We start from the raw sequence: 17,630 nt of genomic DNA, 5'->3' as shown, positions 1-17,630 counted from the left end.
GTGGTTGGATGTAATATTTTATTAATTCATGATGTGATGGAAAGAATGTGGATGTGAAATTAGAAGACCGGGTGCCATCAGTTTATTTCCACAAACTCTTCTGAGTATATTCTTCATGCAAGGCATGGTATCAGGTGATAGGATGCAAAGATGAAAACAAACAAGAATAAGTTCTGAATTCAAGGGTCATGCATTCCTCCAGAGGCTGCAACATTAGTTGGATAATTAAATACAAGATCACTTGAGGAGGGAAAGGGCCCAAACAGCCGAGAGAATCAGGAAAGATTCTTCATAGGAGAAGGCATGTCAGCTGAGCCTGGAAGGTTGCTAAGGAGTTTAAGAGGTGGAATTGAGGAGGGATTGGATTCTCGGGCTGGGGTATGGCCTGGACGAAGGCATTGAGATGGAGTATGGAATGCCAAGGTTGCAGAACAGTCAGCTTGTTTGGCTAGAACATAGAGTGCATGAAGGGGAGTAAAATAAAGCTAGAAAAACAGCCTGTAGCTATATTGTGGAGAGTGGGCATTTAGTCACCTTGACATAAAGAAAAATGTAATAAACAGAGGTATCCCAAAGTACTATGGACTGTCTCAGCAAATATGGATTTCCTTTCGTTGCAGATTTTCAAAGCAAATGCTAGGGTGTCAATTTGTGTATGAAGTTCAGGGTGACACTGCAGGGCAGAAGGAGAGGGGACTGTTCCCAAAGAATGATACTGCCCCATGTGGATGGCATCCATGGGAGGGTACAGATGCTAATGGAGGATAGATGCTAATGGAGAGTAACAAAGAGGGTGCCCTCCTCCCTACTATCTCCAGCTCCATGGGTAGGCTAGTGGTACAGGCACAATCTGTGCATTCTAATGCAAGTGTCCAAGCTGCTCGGTGCTCAAACATAGAGAGTTATAGACAAAGAGATGACTTGGCACTAAGAGAAGACTACCCCATCCTTTATGGGGTAAGGCAGTGGGTAGTCTGTACCATTGGAGTCAGGGTATGTTCTGAGTATGTCAAATAATGAATAAGGAATGAGGGGCAGGGATCCAGGAAATTTAACTCTATGCCATAGCAAGAAAATAAGTTGGGGAGGGAGGCAAAATCCAGTCTCGAGGTGAGTTGAACTTTAGCATACATGCATGCAGGGAGTTGGGGTTGTATCAGTTCATTAAAACAGCAAATATAAGAGCCAATCTTCAATCTAGATATTCCCTGACTGTAGGATCATAAATCACAAATATTGAGTTGCGTGGGATCATGGGGTCTTAGATATAAAGTTAAAAGATACCTAGTTTTGGGGGGGCAGTTAGGTGGCTCAGTGGATAGAGTACTGGGCCTAGAGTCTTGAGTTCAAATTTGGCCTCAGACATTTGCTAGTTATGTGACCCTGGGCAAGTCACTTAACCCGACTTGCCTTAATTTCCTTATCTGTAAAAGGAGCTGGAGAAAGAAATGGCAAACCACTCCAGTATCTCTGCCAATAAAATCTCCCCAAAAAGAGTCGGACAGGACTGAAACAACTAAACAACAACAACTAAAAAAAGTTTTGTTTGTATGTTGTCATTTGCACATTGTCTCTCCCATTAGATTGTGAGCTCCTTGAGAGAAAGGAGCTTTGGCTTTTTTTTTTTTGCTTTTCTTTGTCATTCCAGCCTTTAACACAGGATTAGGCACATAGTAGACATTTAACGAGTTGAGTAGGTGGTTATTGACCCAGTGATTGACTTTCTAATGGAAAGACAACTCACATGTAAGGTTTCAGCTGCAAGTCAGATGTTCAGAGTACCGCAGCAACGTTGATAGTAATCCTTTTTTCAATGTCATTTCCACTGATTTTTTTTTTGTGGTGGAATCATCTGACAGTACCAAGGACTTTGTGACAGCATTTTTCTTTTCTGGACATTTAGTAGCTGTGGCTTTGATACCAGTAGGACCAGTTACCAGGCTGCATCTCCACACCCTTAACCTCCCTGGGTCTCATTTTCCTTATCTGTAAAATGAGAGTGTTAGATTAGATGACTCTGCAATACAGGTCTATATCTCTTATATGAAAATAATTCCCCTTTATTCTGGCTGACTCAGAATACAAAATATTCATGCAGGTTTCTCAGGTAGGCCCAGACATAGATGCTTACCTAATTCTTATTCTTCCTCCATCTTATTGTGAAAATATCTGGCAAAAAGGATGAAATTTTCTGAATAAATATGGTAATTTCATATGAGAGGTCATGAAAGTACAATGCTATTTAAGATACTTTAATTGAATTCATCCAATTTGTACTATGTATTCACTGCTTTCTATACTCTATGATTTACTAGACAGGCAAAGAAGAATAAGGTAAATTGGAATATACTTGAAGATGCTTTCTCCTCTCAATGTGGACTTTCTACATATGTGTAGAATTGTCATTATAAGGATGAAATATTAGAATTGTAATTTGCACTGTCCTGTATTCTTACATGTATGCCCTTTGGAGGTCAGTGGGAGTTCATGTGAAAAACTTGTATAGTAAGAACAAGATTGAAGTAATAGTAGTTATGAGGGAAGTGACCTAAATGCTTCTAGTTAAGCTTGTCAGATATGTTTAGAATGTTTCATAAACATGGCTGTGTAATTTTCATGCTTATCATGCATATTGTTTGTCTCAGATTTAGTGTCTTAAAACAATTCTAGACACATTGAACCCTACGTTAATTTGATTACCATAGCCACTTTGATATTAAGGTCAAAGAGATATAATTGGGTTCTGTTTGGGTTTCTTAGAAGATTATTTTCCTGATTGTATTTCATAAACACATATGCCCTCTACACAAAGAAAAGCAGATTGGGAATGTATTTGGAGTTGTTCTGACAGATCAACTCATTCCATATTTCATCTGAGTAGCATTGATTATATGCTCCATTCCTAGAAAAATTCACATTCTTTAATAACTCATGAACTGACCGTACTTCCTCTCAAAATACTTTTGAAATAGCCCTCTAAACTGGTATTTATCATTCATTTATTCAACACATTTATCAAGTGTCTGCTAAATACAAGTAGTATTTACCATACATTTATGTATTCATCACATATCTATTGAATGCTTGCTCTGTATCTGAGAGAAGTTTAGAAGCAGGGTACTACATTCTAAGCTGTTTGGACAGTGAAGGAACATAGGGTTTGATGTTAAATTGTTTTATGTCATTAATTCTGAGCCAAATTGTTTGCATGATATGTATGAAAAATACTTCTCCATGTTTATGAATATTTTAAACACATATGATGGAGATTTAGACAGTTCTGAAATTAGTTTTAGATCATAGATTAAATATATGTATAACATTTAGATCATATATTGAATTTAGATTGACTATATTGAATATTTAGATCATAGACGGAATTTAGATCATAGACTGAATATATGTTGAATATTTAGATCATATATTGAATTTAGCTCATAGATTGAATAGAATCATATATTACATTTAGATCATTGAATATGTTGAAAATTTAGATTGAATTGAATGTAGATCATACACTAAATATATATTGAATATTTAGATAATATATTGAATTTAGATCATAGATTAAATATATTAAATATTTAGATCATATATTGAATATATATGTGTATCAAAGCTGGAAAGGACATTAGATGTCATCTGGTCCAACTCCCTTACTTTATGAATGAGGAAACTGCTATTCTCAGAGGGTAATAGTGATCTACCCAAGGTCACATAATTAGTAATTATCGCAGCAAGGATTAGGACATCAGGTCAAACACTCCCAAGTTCAGCCTTCTTCCCTCTGTACTTCTTGTTCCTTTCTCTTCTAATAAACAGTCCTAGGCAAAATGCCAAGTTGGTAGCATTTGCATTCAAAACCATTCTCCTTGACATCCATTCCATCTCTTGATATTTTATACTGCCATCTGGCTATTCAAGGAGGCTTTCCCTCCCCAGCAGTGCAAAGATACTGGCTCCGGACCTCTCTTTTTCCACTGTACCCTATTCTTTGTCCCTTCTGACCTTGTCAAAGTCAGTAAATCAGAGAGTTACTTGCTGAGTGTCTAATTCACAAGTGGATTGCTTTTAACTACCTGTTGAGAATTATCTGAATTCAATTACCTTAAGGTGGTAGTAGCTAATCATTGCTAAATGGGCTCTTTCTCCCAAAGGTGTTTGAGTTTGTAAGAAAGTACTCCTAAAATGTAGTGAAATGCATTTTCAATGGTGGGATTTGCAGCATGAGTGACAAGTAGGTCAAGGAGACGATTTTGGATAGAGGGAAGTCTTGTTGGTATTCCTTTAGTCAAGGAGTTCTAATCTTTTTTTTCAAAATAGACACCTTTGGCAGTCTAGTAAAGTCCTTGGACCCCTTTTCAGAATAATATTTTTAAATGCATAGAATAAAATAAGTAATATTGCAAAGGTAAAAATAAAGACATAGTTTTTCCTAAGTTAATGGACCCCATGAAATTGAACCACACACCCTGAGACCCCAGGTCAGTAACACCTGCTCTAGTGATACTAGATGAGTGATCCACATCCTTAACATATTTTAATTATCCTCATGTTGTGTTCAGAAAGTAGGATAGTACTTTGCCAATAGTATGCACTTAATATGGTCACTCAATTAAAAAAAACATTTATTGTTTATGCTGCATTTGGTCCTGGGGGATACATAGATGAAAAATGACACTTTGTTGGCTCTCAAGGAATTTATTATCTGAGGAAGATAAGATATGTACACAAATAAATGATGCAAAACCAAATGATTTATCAGTTACGAACAAACATTTATTAAGCCCTTCTCTTTCAGGCACTGTAATAAGTGAGAGGATGCAAAGAAAGGCAAAATTTATTCCACAGAATATTTTCTGATATTACAGACTTGTTATAAGAATAATAATAAGAGATTTTGTGTGTGTACATATGTGTGTATATACACATATTATATACAATATGTAAACAATATATTTATATGTGTGAATGATATACACATATGCATTATACAGGGATATAACACATATAGCTGAGATATATGCGTACATATACATATACTATATATACACACACATATAAGATTTTATATGTACACACAAATCATGTATGTAATGTATACATATACATACATATACACATGTATATACATATATAAATCTCATATAAAACCTTACCTATATGTATAAGTGCACACATAAAATATATTATCCTTACATAATATGTAAGAATATTGTAATATATTATAATAAGGACATAATATCTAATATAAAATACTTTGAAAAATTACAAGAATTATATAAACATAAACTGCATAAGCATACACAACTAACTAAATATTTAGTATATCCCCAATCAGTCAATGTACATATCATCTGTGAGAATAAACCCCCCATACTGAAATATTATACATATATGATATATAATATAACAAAAATATTATTAGATCATTTGGTAGAGGAAAATGAGCCAGCAAGAAAGTTGGCTACCTGTCCTTTAGACTCTGGAGGATTTACAAGGGTACCCCCGACACAAACCACATGTATGTAGTTAAATAATTTTGCTGAGAGGGCTACTTGAAAGCAAGGTAGATTCAGATGAATAACAGTAAATGTAAACATGAAATAAAATTTGGGTGAAGCCAAAACACAAGGGAACCCAAAATACAACCCAAAACAAGATCTTGGTGAGTGGATCCCAAACACAAGTATTTTGGGTGGATCCAGGACCTGAGGGAATAAAAAATTCTTTATAGCCATCTCTGGCATTCCTAGACAGTTGGTGACTTCAGGGCAACATTCTGGGTTCAAAGAATTTCTAGTCAAATAAAGTTACAGTTAAATAATATAATAATAAGTTTTCTGAACAATATAATAAAGCATTTTCACAAATATTTATCAAATATCTACTATTTGACAGGCATTGTGCTAGGCATTAGGGTTATAAATACTAAAGTAAGACATAGTCTTTTCTCAAGAAGCCTACATTTCATTAGAGTAGCTCCTACAGCCATGAAGGTGGCTGAAGCAGGTGCTGTGGAGTGCTTAGAGCTTGGTCAGACATCGAAGGTGCCGTCATCCACTGCATCCCGGCTCATCACCAGTTGTCCTTTTATCTTGCCACTGGACTTCAATGACTCTGAAAGAGGGAGTGAGGCTGGAGATTTTGCACAGCTCTGCTTCACTTAAATCCAATTCATACACAAGTCAAGACATCATCCTGTGATGTCATTGGTTCTCTTTGAAAATGAAGGACAAAAAACAGATCAAGACAAAAAATATATAAGTAAATATAATAAGTAAATATGAGGGAAAGGATATGGGCAAAGTTGAGGTCCCAAGTGACCTAATATGAGAATAATATGAGAAGATAGAGAAGAAATAGAACACTTTTAGCTAGTGAAGCTGGGGTAAGGCTTTTTGGAGGAAATATCACCTGAGATTGGCCTTAAAAGAAGAGAAGAATTTTCACAGGTGGAGATGGAAAAAGCATCCGTTTCAGGATGTATAATGTAGTTGAAAGAATACTTGAATTGGAATTAGACAATTTGGGTTTGAACCCTAACTCTAACATTTACTCACTACACAACCACAGGTTAGTTGTTTAGCCTATCAGGGCCTCAATTTCCTCCTCTGTAAAATGGGAATAATGATACCTACCACACACCTCACATATTTGTTGTGAAGAATACACTTTATGAGTCTTAAAATCCCCTATGAATGGTAGTTGCTATCATCTGGGGATGTAGCCTGTGCACTTGCACAAAAGCCAGTAAGGGCAGTACAAACTTTGATTGAATGAATAACTTGTAAAGTGATTGTTGTTTCTACATATTAAAGGCGTAGCATGAGCCATGTTGATGCTGGCACCCATATTCTATTCCGATGTTGTTCAGGGTACTCACAGAGAAAATTCTACCAGTTTTAAGTAATTCACATGTAGGATGCTGTCTTTTTAAAATGGTTTCAACTGTCCAACATGTGCTCAATTTAGCCATTAAAAAAAAAATCAGCCAACTTGGTTTTCTAATGTTCTTTAGATAAAATAATTGATTGGATTTTTCACTGATCAAATGACTATGGTAATATTATAGTCATAGCCCATGTCCCCTCAATTTTTCTCAATGATACAAAAATAAATAAGTAGTAATGAGAAGGAAAATTGTTTTATTGGTTCCATTTAAAATAATGTGACAGTGAATGGAGCCTCTGCATATTTCCTGGTTAGGTTAGTAATGTTGTCAAATGGATGGATTATCTGATCCAATAATGGGGAGTCATCTTGTCAAACTTTCCAGTGCAGGAAGATTGAGCAATCAATGTACTCGATGTCTATTCAAGCTTAAAACCATCAGTGATTTTTTAAAAATGATGTTAAAAGAATGCCACCAGGAACCCTGAGAAAAACATTGTGTCTATTTTCATGATCTGGACTTACTGTTTCAATAACTTGCTGTATTTAGATAGTTGCCCAGGGCACTGTGAGGGAGATTACCTGACTTGTCCATGGTGGTATTTTGTCAGAGTTATGAGTTAATTCAGAATATTTATATTCTGTATAGTATTTTGACAGAATCAGAGTCAAATCAGAATTCAGTTCTTCCTGACCCCAAGATTTACTCTCTATTCATTACATCATGATACTTTTTATCTTTTCATATCTTTCCTATACTCATTCTACTAAAACCTTCAGGAAAGGGAGAAAAAAATAAAGACAGATCATTTTTAGGTTTTTCATTATATTAGGTGATCTTCCTATATCTTAATTTCAGTGAAAATATATTTAATATCTCAATACATATCCTTCCTTTGAATTGTTTTTTTTTTCAAGAACAGGTATTTTTATTTATTTTCCAGAAGATTTTTGTTTTTAGTAGAGCATGCCACGTGATTTTAGATAGGACCAATGACTTTTGTCATTATTTTTTTTCCCATTCAAGACAAGCTAACACTGTCTATCTAATCACTCACTGATATGCTCAAAACAGTACAGGGATTAGAATACTTTAGGTTACAATAATTAAAGCATTTCTATATGCCTATATAATAATCAGCCACCCTTCATTAGGAAGTTTGGGAAGAAAAAATGAACCATATGCTCTTTAGCATTTAGCATTTGTTATTTGTATACTATGGTTAAGTATTGTGTGTTATTCCAGCAAAATATATGGTCCAAATATATAGAAACAGAATTGTGAGCTTCTTTTTTTTTTCCTTTCCCCATAAATTGTTTACGTGGAAACCAGTCGGTGTTTGAAGAAGTAAGCTCCAAGAAGGGTGAATGTCAGCCATAGATCAATGGGCAAAGGTTTGAATGGATGAGAACCTACTCTTGGCTTGAAGAATTAATGAGTTCATTGGGAATTAAGGAAGAACCCCCAGAATCTATCCACTCCTTTTAGTGTCTTTTTTTTTTTAAAAAAAATTTGACCTGGAAAAGTGTTTATACAATGGATTTAGATGATAGTTTAAGGAAAACTACCCTGAGTAACTAGAAGATGTCAGTCTTTGCCCGAACTTTATCCTTCTTTGGTATGTTTTTATTCTCTAGGGGGAAACAGTCATTTACATAGAATGAAGGAGAATATCATTAAATAGGAAAACCCCATAAGATGTTCTCACTTTGGTACTTTCTCAAAATCTAGTTTATGTGCTACGCAACAGTTTCAAAGAAATGCAGAAATGTTCATTTCAATGGAACTTGTCTTTGTGTGTGTGTGTGTGTATGTGTATGTGTGTGTGCATGCTTTATTTTGATAGATGGGACTGTAATTTTTCATGTATATAATAAGGATTCCCTAAAGTGATTATTGGTTCAGAAAGTCAGATCCACCTATTTTATGTAACCTTTGTATCTAGTCCACAACTTTTGAACCCAAACTCTATTCCCCTCCCCCGCCCCCACCTCCTGCCAATTTATAACTATTGACTTTATTGTCCTTCTTCCCTTCATTTTGTAGCGCAGATTTTAAATGTATGACATCATGGTTAGAGCTATAGTAATAGATTCTTATTTCATAAATGAAGGCTGTGATTCCATTGCTGGGCCAGTAGAAGGAGATGTTGAGGCAGGAGATAAAATTAAAACACACACATACACAACCCTTAAATAATTAGTATTATAGTTTCCAATAATTAGAAAGTTGAAGGCTAAATTCATTGCTTTTACAATGAACAGTCCCTTCTTTCAAAGGGGCCTCAATATAAAAATATTTCCATAAATGTTTTCTTTATTAGAATGAGTGTTTTGGGAACCATTTCATTTTACTTCTGGGCATAACTTTCATTTAGAGCCCATTCTTTGCTCCCCATTTACACACTGATTCTTAGCTTTGTGGAAGCAGAGTGGGAGGTGACTCAAAGTTTTAGTTGATTCAATTCACTGTAGCTCATCTACAAGGCACTGTGTGGGGAAGGAACTTGGAAGGCCCAAGCCCTGTCCCTTGTGAGGCCTCTCTCTGCTCTCACTGGAATCTTCTGCGGTCATGTGGCTCTCCCCTGAGTTAACTTCAAAGCAGGCGATTTACTTACCCTTGAGTAGAAGGCCCTGAAAGAGGAAATGTTCTTTCCTTTGGATACTTTTTTTGTTGTTCCCTAAACAGGACTATGGTACTTTCAAAGGTGTTATGTAACTCAACGCACAAACCCAGCCAATGCATGGTAGCGTCAGCTTGGTAGGCTAAGTGAAAAATTGCTCTGCAGACATTGCTAATAAAAAAAAAATAAAACGGACATTCAGGGGATTTTCCATCTGGTACACAATCTATCTTGGCGTCTATAGTTTCTGTCCCCAGATGATATATTCTGTTGTCTGAGCTGATGATTAAAACTTTCTCTTGAAATGTCCTGTGATTTTTATATAATGACTGTGTCAATTTGGTAAACAAATTGTCCTATTTCAAAGAATGTATTTCTTGGTGGGCTAAGATTTTTAGGCAGAGATCACATTACGCTATTCTGCAATTCGGTGTGTATTATTTTTGACATTGATGCCCCAGTATTCCTAGAAAATTTTCCTTATTTTCTTTAAACTTCTCCTACATCCTGTCCCCCTCGAGTATTTAGTGGCAGTATTTACATGCCAGGCCAATCGTTCTTAAGTCCTTGAAGCTTAAACAACCCTACAGAAGAAATCTGTCAAGCTCCCAATTCAAACTCAGATCATCAGGGTGACTTAACTTTTAAGTCATTTAAAACATTCAAGATGATTTTGTTTTCATTATGTTTACCCTCCCCCTCCTCCCCTTTTCTTCCTCCTGGAATGTGGAAATTTGCTATGGTATCCTCATTACATCAAAGACATGGTGCCTGCTTGCTGAAATTGGATCTTATGCTATAATCACTCTGACTAGTGACGAAATGAATTTAGCTCTAGGTCAATGTCTTGTTAAAGTTAATAGGTATGCTCTGTAGAGGTCATTATGATTTACTTTTTTTTTTTAACCTCTTTAAAGGAAAGCAAAAGAAATATTGTTTGAAAGAAGCACAGGTTTTACGAATGGCTATGCATTTTGTGAAAAACTACAGGAGTTAAAGCTGGGCTCAACTGTAGAGGAAACAGTAACTGGGGATTATGCCTTAATCATAAATGGGCATAGTTTGGTGAGTAACTTTAGAGCTTTTGTCCTTCCTTATTCTTCACCCCAATAATTATCTCTTTTGTATTGTCACAATGAGGTCCTCTTTTATATTTCCCAAACTTCTGACATGTGGAGAAACGCAGCTCGTACAAAGTATGGTTTCACTTCTGCAAAGGAAATTTCTAATATTAATTTCATATTTATTGTCCTTTGAACTACCATGCAGTGAAATGGTGGGTCCATAAAACTATCACATTCACAGAATCTCATTCTTGTCCTACTGAGCATGGGCCATTTAATGCTATTATTTAAGAGTTTGTATAAGGGGATATTACAAATCCCTGCCAATTAATTAAGAGAATGCAACAGGATAGATGGAATACAATTGTTTTGCTTGCTAATGTTTGTGATTTGAGGAGCACAACCTGACCTTCAAATAATTACTACACCCAATTATTGCCATTAAGATACCTCTGGTGGTTTTCCAAAATAGCAGCATTTTATAGTGATGCCAAACAATTTGCTTTGATTAGGAAATCTGGTTCTTGTCATAGTAGAATAAACTTGCATTGTGCTTTTAATGTAGTTCAGGTTCTAAATTTTGAACAAGTATCAAAGTGTCCCTCTGAGCTTCCAATTTAGAAGACAAAAGCTCCTATTGCACTGTGCTGGAATTATCATTTCTATGCACAAAAGACCTAATCTCACATCTTTCTCTGGCTTTGATGTGCATTTTTCACTTTGGGAGTTTGAAGGAGAAATATATCTTCCTGTAGACAGTTTCTTAGAGGACAAAAGCAGTTGGATGTGAGTATATTGTATTTTTTCCCCCTGTGATCAGCTGTCTGTTAGCTCTTAGTGTTTAAAGCATTATCCAGCTGGATTCCAGACGTAATGATGTGTTGCCTTCCACACCATGGAAAGTTACAGAGCTCAGCTGCAGGCCAAACTCAGTCGAAAGGTTGTAGAGGTGGTACTACCCTCCTCTCTTGCATAGATTAACAGTAACCCAAGGTTGCAATATGGCAGTTGGTTATCGAATTATTGGCCCCTCTTCCAAATGGGAAGGTGACCATCCTGAAAGCATTGTTACAAGGCAGTGTTTCGATTCCCCTTTTGTAGATCCAAGGAGGCTATTGAAGCAGTGGGAAAAGAGCAACTTGGAATTGGGCAATTTTAAATGTTTACCTCTATGCATTCTACCAAATACAATTTTCCTTCCAAGAAGAATTGTTCATATCTCAAGTGGTGTGGGTGTAGGTGTAGGTTTTCTTTAAAGAAAAAAAAGTCACTGACCTTTATTTTGCCCAAATCTAAATCTCAAGTTTTATAGGGTTTAGGTGAGCCCACTCTATCATACAGATTGCTAACATCCTTTCATCGTCCTTTGATCATGTAGTGTGATGGCCAATAGTCATAGACTAAACTGAAAGGCATCATTCATTCCTAGACAGGTGATTGGGTTCTGTGTGTACAGGGTCATACTTTCTCTAAGGCCTTGTATCATACAGCCCATACCAGATTAGTAAACTCTTTCATATACTGCATAATCAAATATTTCTCATGAATGACTTAAAGGAATCCAACTTCAACCAAATCTTCATTTCTTAATATTATCACCTTAAGGAGTAGCATGTTATATTGAAAAGAGTTGAGGATTAAGAGGTTGGGTTTTGCTATACATTAGCTGTATTAGTTTTAGCAAGCCATATGATCATCAGAGCATAAGTTTAAGACTTAGAAGGAACCTCAGAGATCATCTAGTTCCAACTCCTTTTTTCAGATGAGGAACTGGGGCCTGGAGAGGTAAAATGATCTGCCAGAAGTCAGACAGTTAACAGAGAGCAAAGCTAGGATTCACACCCAGGTCCTCTGAGTCCAAGTCCAATACTGTGTACCCTAATGCTCTCAGCCTCACTTTTCTTTTCTTTAAAATGGGGCTGATGATACTTCTCCTGAATATCTCAGAGGGCTATTTGGAGAAGCAAGTGAATTAATGTTTTTGAAAGTTTTTTTTGATGTAAAGTGCTAAAAATGTGTGAAAGTATTATATATAGGGATATGTCTTCTAATAAGAAAATAGAATAATTGATGGAAATGTTTTTATAATATTTTGTTACTATTATTTGTTTGTTTGTTCTTTAGGCAGTTGGGGTTAAGTGATTTGCTGTGTGGGTCACACAGCTAGTAAGTGTCAAGTGTTTGGTCTGAGGCCGGATTTGAATTCAGGTCCTCCTGACTTCAAGGATGGTGCTCTATCTACTGCGCCATCTAGCTGCCCTGTATTTTGTCATTTTTGTACTTTTCCGAAGGTCATTTAGTATGACTGTTACCTTGAATTTAAACTATTTCATGATATGTAATTTACCACATCTATTCCATATTTAACATATATATTATAGAGTTTCTTTTTTTTTTCTACAAAATTCATAGACTTTGTAGCAAGGGTAGGATTTTGACTTAGGCCACTGTCTTCTTGAAGATGATGTTTCTAAATCAGTACATCTCCAGTAGAAATACTGTAATTGGAGGCTAAGGTTACTATCTGTTCTATTTTGGAAAGGATAGGCTGGGATTTGAGGTATCTCTTGCTCACAATTTCTCAGTGTCAAGAGATGCAGCACCATATTGATGGTTAACACAACAATATCCTTGGATTATCCCTAATAACTGGGATAACATGGTGTCATACATGGAGACAGATATGACTGGTGCCATTGACATCAACAAACGGACCTATCTTGTTTATATTTGTGTATACCTATGTGAAAGAGGGTTTACATTAGAAAGGGAGTAGGGACAGGATTAGATTCTGAAAAGGTAGCTGTATACTAGATAAACTATAGGAGAAAGAGGCAGGAAGTACTTTTATTTACTTTTTCTTTTTCTTAATTCCTCAGCCTATTCTGTTGTCTTGCTTCCTTGGATCCATGAAAAATAAGTTATCCATCCAAAGGTGTTAATCACACCCATCCATACCTTCTCATATGCAACTCTTGGGTATATTCTGCCATAAATCCTCCACTGAGGATTTACCAACGTGCTGAGACCTTGTCTATGTTGTTTAATACGCGATAACTACCAGTGTGGTGCTTAGGCTAGGCTATTCGTCTGTTACTCCTTAGTCTTGCTATATGACTGGACCTCCTCCTTTTCCTATCACACACAAACTGGATGATATATTTTATGCTACTTCTTGTGCACATCTTATTGTTTATATACTACAGTTTAGTTACATTCACAATATGTCTCTATATTGCCCTTTGAGTGATTAGTAATTTTTACATTTTGGAAATTGGCATATTCTACGATTTGTAGCCATATGGCATCACCAGAAGAATATCGATGTTAAAAAAGGTGGGTTTTCATTTCAGGCAGCAGCTTGGGATCATTGATAAGGCTTTACAGTTTTCCAAATGCAACCCACCCTACTCTCTTCCTCCTTTTTGATTTTAGTTCCAATTCATTGCCCTTCTGTAATGTTTATTAAAGATACTGATGGGCCAGCCCTCCATTTAATCATATATCAAAAATTGGACAGTAGATATTCTTCCTCAATGTGGTTCTTCCTGTGGATGTTGTTAGGGCAAATGCTTTAAAATGATCCTATTCCAAAGCTTGGTGCAATTAGTAAAATATCTACAATTTTTATGCTTTGTCTGAGATTGCTAACCAGAGGGTTATTAAGCAACATGTTCTCTGTTATTACATTTATTAAGGAATTTTGTCTGATCTTAGCAGTTTACAAAGCAGCATTTTAAAATAATTAACAAAGAATATTTACAGAGAGATCTTGATTCCCTACAACTTTCAGTTAATTGTACAACTGAAAAATCTGGTATGTTGTTGAAGATGTTTTTGGCCAGAGCCTGCCCATTCTCTCCTCATATTTTTGTAAATGATGCCTTCGATTCATGTATAGATCATGCTTATAAAGATTTTTATAGTGATAAGAAAGTAGACATATGGATCTCCAGCGATTGCTATCTTTTTGATTGCCTTTTTTTTGGGAGGGGGAAGGAATAATACTGTCCATGATTTTTTCCTATTGTTGGTTATCCTCTCTTCTTTCAGGTGTCTTGATTAAATACTCAAAATTCTAAAAACTCTACCATCTTTGGAATCTATTTTTACGCATAGTCGGATTTGTTCAGGTATTCTTTCTGACTTTGTCTTTGTGCTCATTTCCCCTTCCTTATTTGGTTCATTGGATACCTGGATATTAGAATGCCAGTGGTGGTTCCACTATTATTAATGGCAAAAATTGCTGTAAAGATGATGAGAGATCTTCTCCATTTTTATTGGTTTGTTGTCTTCTTTTCATTTTCATGTGTAAGGGCTGTTGTTTATTCTGTCAGTTCCTTCTCTGTTAAATGAGAGTGTTGGAGTAGGTGTCCTCTGAGGCCCTTTCTGCCTCCAGAGCTATGATCCTATGATTCCATCATCTGGATTAAATGGGCCACAAAATGAGCTTCCTGCAAACTCATTTTCCCCTAACTTGTTGCTTTTTTATGAGACAGTACTTCTTGTAACATTTCATCATCCTCCGAGGTACTGCCCATACCTGACCTATTTAACTTTCCGCTTGGCCAGGAAATCAAATATTTGCTTGCTAAGGTGCTTCCTCAGGGTTGGTTTTTTTTTTGCCTTCTCTTTATGGTAATTTACTAAGTCACTTTAAACTCTTTTTAGGTGTAGCCTGCCATTGCTATGGGTATACCACTCAGTATCCATTAGCCAGTCACATGTTGGAACCAGGACTGCTAGGAAGAGCTGTGAGGTTTTTCTTTATTTTTTGGAAAATTCTGGGAAAAATATGCCACATAGGTAGGAAGCCGGGTCAAAATAATAATAATAGCTAATATTTATATAGTACTTAATATATGCCAGACATTGTGCTAAGCACTTTACAATTATTATCCCATTTGATCCTCACAACAACTCTAAGAGGTAGGTGCTATTATTACCCCCTTTTTATGGATGTGGAAACTGAGGCAAAAAGAGTTTAAGTGACCTGTCCAGGGTAACACAGCTAGTAAATGTCTGAGGCTGGATTTGAACTCAGGTTTCCCTGTCTCTAGATCCAGCACTCTATATAGCTGTACCACCTAGCTGCCTTTGTGCTCCTCTGAACATCCCTACAAAGTCTCTGAGAGATGACTGAAGCTCTGGTCAATAGCACAGCTGATAATGGGCTGAGAGAGACTGTGACCAGAGGGTATGGTGCTAATAGCACACCAGGTTTGGTGAGATACCTCAAACTGCCTTTTAAAGACAATACACCTCTCCCAGAGTTGAAGAAAGAAGCAAAAGCCTTGACCTTCCTCTGGGCAAGGAAGGAGTTAGAGTGATTGTCATTCATCTCCTAAACTAAGAGAGAAGATAAACCCTCCTTGGGACAAATGTGAATCAGTCTAGGATGGAGGGAGAAAAAAGTTGCCTTTCAGGTACACCATACATATCCCTTTTTGTATTCCTTTGTACATGTCATTGCTATACTATGTCTACCTCCCTTTACAGCAGCAAATTGCCAGATGAAGAGAATTTTTAGAGGGATTCTACTTAACATCTTTACTCATCACTCACACCCATCATTTGGTATTTACCTTACATGTGGAGGCTACTTCACAGTGAATTTTGCTATTCTTAACAGAACAGACCCCCATACTCCATTACATGTGGGATACTGTCTCTAAAGGACATTGGGGAACATCTGATTAAATCTGGTCCTATCTGTACTGAACTCATAGGTTATAGTCCTTCTCAAGCTGGTGTCAACTGCGTCATTAACCAGAACTTCAGTCACTTCTCAGAGTCTTTGTAGAGAAGTCCAGAGGAGCACAAATCTGTGGTCAAGTGATTATTTAAATCTTGGTGCCAAGATAGAAGACGAAATTCTTATTTCTCATTCTCAACCTTACTTCCTTCTCTTCTGACATCTCTTCTGTGTGTCAGTAACTAGGTTTTTTTCTGTTTATAAAAATATTATCAATTTCTCTTTTGTGTATGACTTTTGATTCTTGGCATGTCTATCTCCTTCTTATAGTGTTCATTATTTATAAACATGAACCTTCTAAGTATTCTATGAGCCTTTGCCTCCTATCATTTCTTAATACTGTGCCATGTTTTCTGATATGCTTTTCACTAACTAATGCCCACCTTTGCTTTAAAGTCTCTCAGAATTAAGGAATGCAAGCTTGTTGAATGTAGGGATTATCTGTATCCTCAATTCCTAACACAATGTGGGCTCCATAGTTGGACTTAATCAACATTTGTTGAATGTATGAATATGAAATAGATGATTTAGTTGGAAGGCTCTTACCTGATTTTTTTCAAAGAATTTCTTTACCTTTTCATCCTCTGAAACAGATGTTGGCATATAAGCTGAAGTCATCCTCATAAAGATTGTTCTGCTTATGTTCACCATGAACATTACAAAGTCACATTACTATCCATAAAATAATGTCTCTTTTGCTTTTGGACATAGGATGAAAGAAATTCCTTTATTTACCTCTTGAAGGAGAGCCTATGAGCCATCCTTCCATTTAGTTTCACGTTTCTTCAATTTTCTGGTTTCATTTACAGCAAGAATATCAATATTGATATGGTTCAGTTCTTCCAATAGGATGTGGAGTCTCACGTTTAGAATATTAGCAAATGAATGAAAGTTTATAGGGATACTAATAACTGTGTGATTTTTTTTGTTTTTATTATTATTCCTTTTTCTTTTTTTAAATTTTAACATGTGTTTTTAAAACTTTGGGTTACAAATTTTCTCCCTTTCTCCCTCCCCACCCACCCTTATTGAAAAAGCAAGCATCTCATACAGGTTATAGATGTGTAGTCATGCAAAACACTTCCATAGTAGTCCTGTTGTGAAAAACTAAGTATATTTCCCTTCATCCTATCCTACCCCCATTTATTCTATTCTCTCTTTTGACCCTGTCCCTCCTCAGAAGTGTTTGCTTTTGATTATCCCCTTCCCCAATCTGCCCTTCCCTCTATTAAACCCCTGCTCTCTTGTCCCCTTCCCCCCTTATTTTCCTGTAGAGTAAGATAGATTTCCATA

At 36.2% G+C, this 17,630-nt stretch overlaps 1 protein-coding gene across 4 annotated transcripts in view; it reads left to right on the top strand.

The window, feature by feature from the left end:
* Positions 1–17,630, top strand: part of ATP8B4 (ATPase phospholipid transporting 8B4 (putative)) — a 327,254-nt gene that overhangs the window by 263,024 nt on the left and 46,600 nt on the right. For all 4 annotated transcript variants that reach the window (XM_027840872.1, XM_027840874.1, XM_027840871.1 and 1 more), the window contains one exon: positions 10,436–10,583. In XM_027840872.1, the coding sequence (XP_027696673.1) occupies positions 10,436–10,583 (148 nt within the window). The remainder of the gene's footprint in view (positions 1–10,435; positions 10,584–17,630) is intronic.

This window comes from Vombatus ursinus, unplaced genomic scaffold (assembly GCF_900497805.2).
Source record: "Vombatus ursinus unplaced genomic scaffold, bare-nosed wombat genome assembly UNPS02014848.1, whole genome shotgun sequence".
In the NCBI taxonomy this organism is placed as follows: Eukaryota; Metazoa; Chordata; class Mammalia; order Diprotodontia; family Vombatidae; genus Vombatus; species Vombatus ursinus.
This window is presented reverse-complemented; position numbering and strand designations above follow the sequence as displayed.